This window comes from Octopus sinensis, linkage group LG1, assembly GCF_006345805.1.
Source record: "Octopus sinensis linkage group LG1, ASM634580v1, whole genome shotgun sequence".
NCBI lineage: Eukaryota > Metazoa > Mollusca > Cephalopoda > Octopoda > Octopodidae > Octopus > Octopus sinensis.
The window spans coordinates 155,702,150-155,715,269 of record NC_042997.1 but is presented as its reverse complement, the minus strand read 5'-3'; the positions used below and the strand labels follow the sequence as shown (position 1 = coordinate 155,715,269).

The 13,120-nt window shown below is 33.3% G+C and overlaps 1 protein-coding gene across 1 annotated transcript in view; it reads left to right on the top strand.

Moving 5' to 3' along the window:
* Nucleotides 1–12,935: 12,935 nt before the first annotated feature.
* The window catches only part of LOC115213399 (zinc finger protein 330 homolog), a 1,213-nt gene continuing 1,028 nt past the window's right edge, over nucleotides 12,936–13,120 (top strand). The window contains exon 1 of the mRNA XM_029782353.2: nucleotides 12,936–13,120. This exon is cut by the window's right edge and continues 1,028 nt beyond it. Coding sequence (XP_029638213.1) covers nucleotides 13,078–13,120 — 43 coding nt within the window. The 5' untranslated portion in view covers nucleotides 12,936–13,077.

The window sequence follows — 13,120 nt, the reverse complement described above, 5'->3', positions numbered from 1 at the left end:
GGTGAAGAATAATACAACGGAGGCAGTAAAAGGCATCTCTTCGCAAGAGTTCCAGCACTGCTTCGTATAGCGGAAAACATGCCTGGACTGATGCTTTGCTTCAAATGGAGAATGCTTCCAAGGAGATAAAAGGGTAAACATATAAAATTAAGTGAATAAAATAATATTGCAAAATTCCAGTATCTTTTGGGTGCCCCATCATATACATATATGTGTGTGTGTGTGTATATATCTACATTTATATGTATATGTACACACACACACACACATATATATACACATATAAACATGTATATATATATATATCTATATATATATACATACATATAAACATGTGTGTGTGTGTATATATATATATATATATATATAAATATGTATATATAAACGTGTATATAAACATATATATATGTATTATTATTCAAAACAGTTTGATTTGGCTCTATGCAACTTAGTTTTGCAGGCTTCTTACAGAATATCTATCTATATATATATATGTATATATAAAAATATGTATGTATGTATACTTATGCGGGTGGGTTGATAAAGAACCAGGATTTTATAATTACATTGTGGATATGTATTAATTTGTGAGGAGAATAATCATGTCATGTACACAATATCTGGACTACCAACTGATAATTATATTTAACTTGTCACTTTCTGTCTGCTACTCAAAATACTTCAAACCATTTGCTATGTGTTCTTACCACATCACAACAGAATGGATGGCTGTAGTTTGGGTTTCTTCGTTGTTTGACGGAATAAGTCAGACTCAAGCATAGTATCATCTCTTTTTGTCTTATTGCATTGATCATGTCATAAGTTTCCAAATTGTCTGTGATGCTGAAAATTCAGGGAAACCCTATCCTCTTTTCATTTAAAAAAAAAAAAATTATTTTTTTTATACATATATAATCCCAGATAGATTAGTTGACTGTTTTATTTCTGTTAAATCTTATACCAACTAGAATATATATTGTTTATTGCCCAACTAAAATTGATTCTGTATTTAAAATACTTTCCTTTCTAACATAGACACTGACAATTTTAACTTTCAGGCAAAAAGGGCCGACCAAATTAAAGCTTAAAAGGCATAGCAAATATTCCCACTGAAAATTTTGAATGATAGAATGTGACAATTTCAGTATGTTGTAGTCTACAAGGTAGCCCAAGCATAAGCCCCCATGAAGATTACATTCACTTCCAAGTGTCTTTGTGTCTATGTATATACATACCTATGTATGTATGTATTTATGTCATAAGACATACTACCTATTTATTGACTAACCTCTGTATGTATAGGACAGTAATATTTTCTTACTCAAATTTATAAACTTCTAGAACCCACACTTTTTTTTTTTTTTAAATATCTTATTGAGTTTCTCTATTTTTAAAATACAAAATTTCAGTAATTATGTTTGAAAAAAGAAAAAAACCTTTTCCCACCATATTTTTTCACTAGTTTCATTCTAGTAAACTGTAGAAACAGTTATTTTTACACGTTTTGTGTTTGTATGTGTGTGTGCATGTATGTGCATTAATATTCAGCTGTAATTACTAGCTGGTTGTAACTGGATTACAAATTTTTTTCATAATACATTGACATATATATATATATATATATAAATATATATATATATATATATGTTATAAATGTATGTGTGTGTAATATATTTATTCATTTTGGTAAACAAATGAGAGATAAATGTACTCAATACATACAATAGTAATTCATGTACTCATAAATTTAGCTAAGCTCTATTGATAGTCTGGCCTGTTCTTTTAAAAAATTTCTTTTACATTTTTCAAGGCGACTGGCATAGATGTACATATGTATATATGTTTGTGTGTGTATATAGTGTATGCGTGGATAATCTATCTGCCCGGTTTAGCACCATCATTTGGTCATTGTGTTCTTTGTCAGAATCCATTCTGGTGCATGCATTTCTGCCAGGTTTTCAATGTAAGAATACTCCCTACTGCTAGTGCTAGAGACACTTTGTCTTCTCAGTCATTATAAAATGTGTGCCCATACATGTGTGTGTATTTATATACACACATACATATGTATATATGTATGTGAGTATGTATATATATATATGAGTATGTATATATATATATATATATTCATTTATAGATATGTATATGTATGTATAGATATGTATGTGTATGTATATATATATATATATATATATATATGTATACATATGTATATATATATCTATGTATGTGTATATCTGTATGTATGTAAACATATATATGTATGTATACATATATGTATGTACACTGGCCCAAGACTATATATATATCTATATATAGCCTTGGGCCAACCAAAACTTTGTGAATCGATTTAGTATATGGAAACCAAAGGAGGCCCATTGTATATATATATATACATGTGCATGTGTGTACCCTTGTCTTGAAATCATGTGATGGTTGTAAATAGGCATCACTGGCATACAAGTAGTGTTATTTGTTTCTAGTCTTCCATGAAAAACATGTCTAGCCATGGGGAAATATTAGTTTGCTTGGTAACAGATGAGGGTTGGCTTCAATGAGAGCATCTAGGCATAGTAAGCCTGCCTCAACAAATTCTGTCTGATCCTTGCAAGCATACAAAAGTGGATCTTAAATGATGATGAGGGTGTATATATATATATATTTTAAATATATATTTGTGTGTGTTTGGGTGCAGATATGTGTATGTGAATATGATTGAGTATGGCTCCTCCACTGCCTCATATTTTCAAGGTATTTCAGATCCAGACAAACACATCCAATGATTGCAGTATTTTCCCTTTGTCAAACTGACAGTTAAGTGCATATAGTATGTAAAATATGTTTGTGTGTGTGTGCCTGTATGTATGTTTGCATGCATGAATATAAGTGTGTACATAATGGTAACTGAATTAACACTTCATTGGCTTTGTTCTGTGTTAGATTAACTGTTTCAATTATGGAAAGAAATTTAGTTTCATTATTAAACTGAACTTTGTGTTTAGAAATCCTTAATAGTTGCTTGCTGTGCCTGTAGCTGGCAACTCTTCCATTCCTTGTTTCTGTCTTTCTCCAAATATGTTTTCTCTCTTCACACATCTCTATTTTTATGTTTATGTTCCTGTCTTTCTTTTCCTGACTTCTTAGAACCAATTTTTTATTTTGGAAGTTGTTTTTCTTTTTGTGATTTTGTTATGGTGTTAGATGTGATTTTTTAATTTTTATTATTATTATTATTATTCCTCCTCCTGTCTCTCTCTCTCAATCTTTTTCTGTCTATCTATCTTTCTCACCCAATCAGATTTTACAGCAGCTTTTTGAAACGTGATGTTCTTGGTGCTATTCAAAAAATATAATTTTATCAGGAAATTTCTTAGAAACCTAATTGGTGTTAATTGTTATATAACATACCTAATGTGCACACATTTAAAGACCAACAGAAATAAGTTTTTTTTTTTACTCTTTGACATGCTGAATCATTAGTATTTGGATATTCCTTATACTGATCAGTATGCCCCACCATTTTCAAAACAAAAGTAGCAGTTCTTGAAGAATACTCAATATTTCTATTTTGAAGATTTTTTCTTTTTTTTTTAACTTTCTTGTAATAGTTTTTTTCTTAAATTATTACAATTTTTTTCATTTGAGATCAGTTACAACAAAAGTGTTTTTATGTTGCTTTGTATGTGTGAATTGGTATAAAGATGTATATGCATACATGTGCGTATATATAATACATACATATACATATATATATATGCATGCATACATATATGTGTGTATGTATAGACATACATGTGTATATATATGTATGTTTATGTGTATTTACGCATACATGAACGTTTTGTGTGTGTGTGTATATATATATATATATATACACACACACACAGAGTTTGCAATGGAATTTTATAAAACTTAGTAAATGTGATTTACCAGTTCAACTAAACAACTATTATCTGTTCTTAAGTAACAATCTCATTGTGTCATCAGTACTTGTTATACATTTTTGCACACCAATCACACAAAAACATTCCTGTACATTTATACATACTTCCCTTTACAAAGTGCATATACACTCTCCTATACATACCTAACTAATTCTTTCTTTCTACATTCATAAGTAAACTTTAACTCACCCCTAATAAATAATTCCCCTCTCTACTTCATTAATTTATGTAAACTTGGACAGTATCAAGTTACATCTATATTGAACAAAACCCAACCAGACAATTGTCAAAAGATGTATTTTTATTGCTGAAACTGTGATCTATAAAAGAAAAATCAATTTGGAAGGAAAAAAAGTCATATTTGTTCTCATTTATTTGTTTGTCAAGTTAAAAAAGAAATACTAATAATAAAATATGATTTACTATTTAATTTGTGAATTTGCTGGTGAAGGAGTATGAAGAGCCTGACAAAATATTTTTTTTCTCTGTGATATTTTATATTTCAGCATTTAAAAAAAGAATTATTTGGTCTAAAGAGAGTGATAAACTGGCAGATTTTGTAGAATACCAGATGAAACACTTTGCAGTATTTACCTGTCTTTTAATTTTAGTAAACTTTAAACTTCATCCTGTAGTGGTTCAGGAGTTCTCAGATTTTGAGGGGTGTGGAACCATCTCTTAGCCACTATTGTTCACGGGTCTATTCTGACTGGGAGTAGTAGCATCTATCAGGGTTCCAGGTGTGGGTTAATTAGCAACTTGGGTAGGGGATAACCCATCAAGGTGAAGGAAAACCTTGATTTCAAAACTCCACTGTTTTGTGGCCATACTCAACCATGGGAAAGGTTTTGGGAGTAAGCCCCGAGGAAAAATTAGGAGTCTGAGCAGTTCAATGTTGTCTAGAACGTCATTCTAGCAGTTCCTATGATGGTGTTGGTACCAAATTGTAATGGCTCTGCTGTTCCTTTGGATCCATCAATGATGTGAAGAAGGGGGACACAACACTTTGGCAACAATCTGTTCTCTGTACCGTATTGCCCAGGCTTGAATTCTATTGAACACCTTGTACTAGAGAAAAAGAACTAATACATCCCAAGCAGTGCTGGAACAGCCCACAAGTGTTACAGAGACCTGTAGGGTGGACAACTAGAACCTTCGTCCATGGTCATTAATAACCGATGGAGGCCAAAGAGATGTTTATAAATATTTTAGAATCACTACTGTAATATAATAGCCTGCTATTTCTAGTTGGCCTAACAACCATTTAAAGGCTTTTGTTAGCTCGAATAATAGTGATTTACTTCAGTATACAATTAGTAAAATTTCTCTTATTCCTCATTTCCCTATAGGTTGCTTGTATGTAATCCAAATTACAGTGAAATTCTGGATTCTGAAATTTAAATATTGTTTGAAAATATTGCTACAGTCTAAAAATGAAATTTAAAAAATGACTAGCATATATTTTAAAGTTGAAAAGTTTCAAAAGATTGTCAATTGTAATATAAAATTACATAAAAGTAACATTTGGCTGTCCTTGATAACTAAGATCTCACCTGTACCAGACAACTTCACTTGGTTCATCTCAAAATGTGTGATACAGAACTACAAAGATTGAATGTTTTCTCTGTTGTACATATCAGATGATGAGGTGTCTCGATTAGGAGTGAGACACTGCTGTCTAACCTATGTTAGCATGAAAAAATTATAAAAATGGAGTATGTAAGTGAGCAAATATGGGAAAAGTCAGTTAGATTGCTAAATTGAAATGGCAAGTAGAGTATCTTTCCTTTTTTTTTAAATTTCAATCACCAGGTATTCAGAAAAAGACAAAAAACATTGGAAATGTTTTCTGTATTTTTATAGTTGATAGAGCTTACAGTTTGTATATCGCTAAAGATGTATTATTTCCCACCTTGGCATATCAGCTAATATTAATCAAGCAATGCTCATTCTTTCCTTGTTACCTTTTAATTTGTGAATCTCTCTCTAACTTCAAGCTGTAATACAAGATTTTTGTTAAATTTTGATACAGATGTAAGTTTGTAAGGATAAGCTCTTTATTAATTTAGTTTATTGCTGTATCTGATTACCTTTTGTGTTGCTTTAGTTTTTGTTTTTCATGACTCTATGATATCAAGGTTACATCTTCAGCTCTTTATGTAATAGATGTATTTAGATATCAAAATACTAAAGTTATGGCAAAGAAAAAAACACCACTTATTTTTGTGCTGGTAGAAGCTCACTTCAGTATAGTCTAGTTGTGCTTATTTAATTCTATGTACAAGACACCTGTGCTTGTCCTATCATACTTTAACCTCCTAACACCTGGTATAAAGCCATCTCTCCCCCTTTTCTAATACTTGCCCACTTAAACAAGGAAGCTTTCTCCTTTTCCTGTCTTACAAGTTACTTAGTCTCACTAGAGCTGGTGGCATGAAAAAAAGCAGCCTGTTCATACTGTAAGGCACTAGAAAGGGCATCTAGCAGTAGAAACTATGCCAAAGCTAACATTGGAGCTTGATGCAGCCTTGCAACTCACTAGTTTCTGTTAAGCCATCCACCCCATGCCTGCATGAAAGACATTAAGTAATGAGTTTTTTGTGGGGTAAACTTGAATTGTAACTTTTTTAAATTTGGAGTTTATAATTAAGGCAAGAGAAGTTTGATGGCTCACTGATTGATTCATGAATATTTTCGACCCATTTGTGAAATCTTTTAAGTTCTTCCTTACTTGTATTCCAAAATATAACACAGACTTCAAAGTATTTTTTTACAATTTTGCTTTAAATGAGTTATCAATTTTTATGAAAAATAATCTTAAACTGGATGTCATTTATTTTCTTTGATTCTAAAAATCTCATCACAAGTGTTATAAAAATAACACATAGTTGTCAGAAATTAGATTTTAGATCTTGCCATCCATTCCATACTAAAATAAATATCCTGTAAACAGAAAAGAGACATGTGCCATAGTTAGATATTCAAATAGACAGAGAAAACAAAGAAATTGAAATGTTCATCAAAAGACAAAACATATCAGGAAGAATTCATGAATAATGCAAAACTAATCTTAATTCCTGATTTAAGAAGAAACTTTAGCAGTGAAGAGGACACAAATGGAAATATGCCATATGTAGTTACAATTCCCAAACCACAATATTTTAGATTCCACTAAATGATATTTTGCAATCCTTCTCCCATTATCAAATCTGAGTGAAAGTCATAAATTATTCAGTCAGAGACTGTCACCTAATCTTAAAAGTCTCTTAACAAATGGCAGATTTACATCAAAAGAAATTATGTGAAGACCCTATTTGTGGGATATGTGATTTTATTGAACAGAGTGAACTAATTCAAGAATGGAAAACTATTCAGAGTTGATGAAAATATGAACTGTAATTAAAAAAAAGTTTGATTTACTGCATAACATACTTGCAGTGCAATGAGAATTATAATCAATCACACAGGAACAAAATGAACCAAGTAAACAACACATAAGGGATTAATCTATTAGGTATACCTCCATGTAGTGAATATCTTGACATTTGTGGAGTGAACATTAAACCAACCATATCTGGCCCAAATATTCTACCTGTTTTATGTCCATATGGCTTTTCAATCTTACCTTGCAATGTCATTCTAAAAATAAGTCACATCATTGAAATCTCAAAGCTACAAGATAATGCATGATTAATTGAAAACTATGTGAATAAATATGCATTACATTTGAGAGAATCTGAATGCTAAATGGTTAAAATATTTCTCCTTTTCAAAATAAGGAAGAAGAATGTAGAATGGAAAAGAACATTTTATAAAGATTTTCATTCTAAAACTCCATCTGTCTAACACCCGTGGACATGTTTACAAAGTCAGAAAACAGTACAGCTCCCATGACTTTCGGAAACATTTTTTCATGCTAAGAGTTGCTGAAGCATGGAACAAACTGCCGGCATCAGTTGTTAGTTGTCGGAGCACTGCATCCTTCAAAACTTCCATGCTTCCTGAGATTCGCCAACACTACACCTGATTTTCTCCCCTCCATACACACGCAAGCATGTATCTGACTCATACACTGTTCACTTTCCAGGCATTTGTAAATTACTGCATATGCTTTATATGCACTTTTGACAAGTTGTGGTGCACCTGAGCACTATACAATAATTTCATTATTGCAGATCAGAAATAAATACTGATAACCACCATCAAATCCAGTCACCATAACATTAACATCAGAGTATGGTATTATCACTGCCATACTACAGTATTAAAACTTGGAGAGCTGAAATAAAGGTTGAAACTAAATTCATTAGGACTATCAATATTTTTTAGAATTAAGTCTTTTCATACATTGTAAATATATCAAGAACTTCAATTTGTTAGATTCCATCAACTGCCATGGGAGTGGTAAGCTAGAGGTAGTGGATAGCTTCCGTTACCTAGGTGATCAAGTTAGCAGATATGGATGCTCTGAGAGTATAACTACCAAAATAAGATTAGGCTGGGCAAAGTTTAGAGAGCTCCTGCCTTTGCTGGCAACAAAGGGCTTTTCAGAGTGAAAGGCATATTGTATGATGTCTGTGTGTGAACAGCTATGCTACATGACAGTGAAACATGGGCTGTGATAGCCAAGCATATGCGTAGGCTTGAAAGAAATGAAACCAGTATGCTTCGCTGGATGTGCACGTTCGACAGTGTAAGCATCTTGAGTGAAAAGTTAGGCACAAGAGGCATCAGATTTGGTGTGCAAGAGAGACAACTGCACTAGTATGGTCATGTGATGCATATGGACAAGGACAGCTGTATAAAGAAGTGCTGATCCATAATTGTGGAGGGAACCTGTGGTAGAGGTAGACCTAGGAAGATATAGGACAATGTGATGGTGAAGCATGATCTCCGAATTTTGGGCCTCACAGAGCCAATGACTAGTGACTGAAACACTTGGCGATATGCTGTGCTTGAGAAGACCCATCAAGCCAAGTGAAATTGCAGTCATGGCTGATGCTGGTGTCATGTAACCAGCACCCATACAGGTGGCACATAAAAAGCACTTTCCGAGTATTTGCCTCACGGAGGCAAAGCGGTTGAGCTCCTTTTGAATGTTGGGTCTCACAGAGGCAATGACTGAGACCTTTGGCATTATGTTGTACTTGAGAAGAAGACCTATCAAGCCCAGTAAAATCACAATCATAGCAGATACCAGTGTCAAACAAATTGCACACATGCTGGTAGCATGTAAAAGCACCTTTTAAGTGTTGGGCCTTATCGAGGCAAGGACCGAGACCATTTGGCATTATGCTGGGCTTCAAGTGTTGAGCCTCACTGAGACAATGACCAAGTCCATTTGGCATTATGAAGAAGACCCATCAAGCCAAGTAAATCCACAGTCATAGCAGATACAGGTATCACACAAATGGCAACCGTGCTAGTGGCACATAAAAGCACCCACTACACTCTCAAAGTGGTTGGCCTTAGGAAGGGCATCTATGTGTAGAAAACCTACCAAAACAGACTGGGGTCTGGTTCAGCATTCCAGGTTGCCAGTCCTGGTCAAACCATCCAAACCAAGCCAGCATGGACAACAAATGTTAAATGATGATATATATATATATATATATAATTTTAATGTCCACTATTCCATGTTTGCATGGTTCAGCTGGAATTTCATTATTTTATTGAAGTGGATTTTCTAAGATCGATGCCCTTCCTGTTATTAACCCTCACCTTTAAGGTAACATTTCTCTAGGACCAATCATGTTTTCATGGAAGATTGGGAATGAAGGACACTGCTTGTATGACAGAGATAGTCATTTACAACAATCACTTGAGGTTAGAGCAAGGAGATAGTTAACACATACATGCATATAATTGGATCCTTTCAGTTTCCATCTATCAAATCCATCCACAAGACTTTTGTTTTGCATAAGGGGCCTCACTGTGAGACCAAACCTGAAACCATGTGGTCAAAAAGTAAACTTCTTACCATACAGCCACACCTGTGCATACATACACACATAATATATATAATTTAATTAGAGGATATGTTAACCTTGTAAAAAATGGTTACATCCAAGGAAATACCAGTTTAATACCTAGTATTATTGGGGAATGAAATTCCCTTAAAGGAATAGGTATATATTAAGGATATAGTTTATATCCAGTTAAATGAAGAAAAGAAATTGGAGAGTAGGAAGTTGATAATTATTTATTATTAACAAATTGGTTATCTTTACTTCTTACAGCCGTTTCAGTTAATACTCAATAATTTAATTATAAATTTGTGCATTTATGTTACATGACGTTACATGCCAGTCTATCAGTTCATTTCAGTCTGCTGAAATGAACTGAGAGGTCGGCATGTAACATCTCAAGATTTACCTTTTTCTCTGATGAAATTATGCTCATGTCATATAAATGCAAATTTAATGCACAAATTTGTAACTAAATTATTGAGTATTATTTGAAACGACTGTAAGAAGTAAAGATGACCAATTTGCTAAAGATAGATCATTATTAATGTCCCTTTGAGCCTCATAGAGGGAATGACTAGTGACCAATACTATGCTGGTGGCACATAAAGAATCAACTTTTGAACATTGGGCCTCATGCAGGCAAAGTGACTAAGTTCCTCTCAAGCATTGGGCCTCATGGAGGCGAGGTGACTGAGTTCCTTTCAAGCAATGGGCCTCATGGAAGCAGAGTGGCTGAGTTCCTTTTGAGTGTTGAGCCTTATGGAGGCAATGACTAAGACCTTTGGCATTATGTCATGCTTGAGAAGAAAACCCATCAAGCCAAGCAAAATTGCAGCCATGGCAGATACTGGTGTAAATTAAATTGGCACCCATGCCAGTGGCATGTAAATGCACAGTGTTACGCAAATATCACACATGCCACTGGCACAAAAAAGCACCCATTACACTCTCAGAGTAGTTGGAGTTAGGAAAGGCATCCAGCCGTAGAAAACCATGTCAAATCAGACTGGAGTCTGGTGCAGCCTTCCAGCATGCCAGCCCAGTCAAACCACCTAACCCATGCCAGCATGGACAATGGACGTTAAATGATGATGATGATTCATAGATACATATGTATGATATATACATAGTTTACATTGTAAGTCTGGCTGACAAGCTTTAAGCATTGGTTCAACACAGAAAGCAAAATCAATTGATACCAGAATGTCTATGGTGTTATTTGTATTTGTATGATACAAGCGGGAAGATTGTTTTGGAGAAATATATTTGCTATAGTCTCCATGTGTGTTTACATATAGTGAGAGATGTGTGGTTTTGGAGGGTTTTAACTCTTCTTTAAAGCAAGCAGCTACTTATGATACCCTGACTTTTTATTGTTATATATTTTGCTCATTTGAATAATGTTTGCTGGCCACTTTATCATTATTTGAATTTTAAAATTTATACTTGCTCACTAACGTTCATTAGAAAGTTGCGGGGCCTTCAGTTGAACAACGTTTTTTGAAATAGTTTTTGGAGTAAGTTTGGCTGACGAGCTTTCAGTGTTGGTTCAACACAGAAAGTGAAATAAATTGATACCAGAATGTCTATGATCTTATTTGTATTTTACTATATGTATCTTACAAGTGGGAGGATGTTTCAGAGAAATATATTTGGATCATTTCGATTTGAACGGCAGTTTTTTCTAGCGGTGTCATATGAAATTGTTACCCATAATTATGACCCTAGTATCGATCTATTGCATTTCAATCTGTTTTAAGGTTAGGGGTGGGGGGAAGGGTATCTTTTTTTCTTCAGAAATGTAAATAAACCCAATCTGTTTCTTAAACGAGGGACATATTCATACGGCACAGAATGTTCTTTTTACCTCAATAGACGTCAGTGATTGGTTGAAATTGCAGAAATTGAAGAAAAAAAACAACAAATATCTTACAAACTATAGAATTTTCTCAATAAAGCCAAGAGAAAAAGATGTTTTATAAACACATTCTACCAGTATACGAAGTTTAAAATATTTTAGTTACCTAGAAATTATGTTAAAAACTGCTGTTCAAACCGAAAAGATCCATATATTTGCTATATTCTCCATGCGTGTTTACATAAAAGACAAGATAATGTAAATTTGCTGCTTCAGTTCCATCCAAAACAGATTCATACACATCAATATCCATCCCTAGACATCAGAAAGATCAGAAATGCAAAAAGAAAATTTTAAAAGGTCAAATGAAAGGGGATAAGAAAAAAATGGCACATAATAATAATAATAATGAAATTATTGTATACAGTGCTCAGGTGCACCACAACTTGTCAGAAAGTGCGTATAAAGTATATGCAGTAATGTACAAATGATATGAAATTAATGGAACTCGACTAAATAAAAAAAAAAACGCTCAGCATAAAATATTCTCTATAACTTCATGATCTGCTAGAGTGTTTTCTTTGTGATATATTTAACACCATGCAGTTAAAGAGAAGAAATTATTGAAAGTAGTCATTACTCATTTTACCCCATTTTAGACATCATTTATTTGAAACTTGAAAATTATCAAATTAAACGTATGTGTGGATAAAATTGACTTGGAATCCAACAGAGAAAAGAATATTGATTGTTAAACACCAAAAATTATCCAGATATTTTATTAACAACTTCAATTATAATTGGGTCAAAGTTGAGGAAAAATTTCTTATGCGACCAATTTCTACTCCGAAACATACCATAGCAATACAAAATGGCATTAAGCCAAGAGGAAACTTCGCAACCCAATGAAATAAATAATTAGTTTTTCATTTGATTGCAATTAATAGACTTGTTTTCATATACTATTTCCATATTTACCGTTGTAAAAATATAATAGGTAAAAGTTACTAAATGGGTATTCAAAATGTAGGAGGAAGTAACTTTGGAAACTCTGAAAACCTCTGCCCTTGGAAGAAATCATGACTTCTGAATCATGCATGGTATTTATTCTACCAGGACATAACTTCATATCTTCACCTAAACGCGACATGCGTCAAGGTAGATAACTCTGAACATATCCGGTATGTAGATGTGATATAATACATGCTAGTTTGTCTATATTTCTTACACGTTGTCGCCATTAGTACTGTTAACAACGGTTTATTAGAATATATACCACAGTACATCGTACGGTTGGAAAACAAACATGCCTAAAAAGAAGACAGGTGCACGGAAAAAGGCCGAGAAGC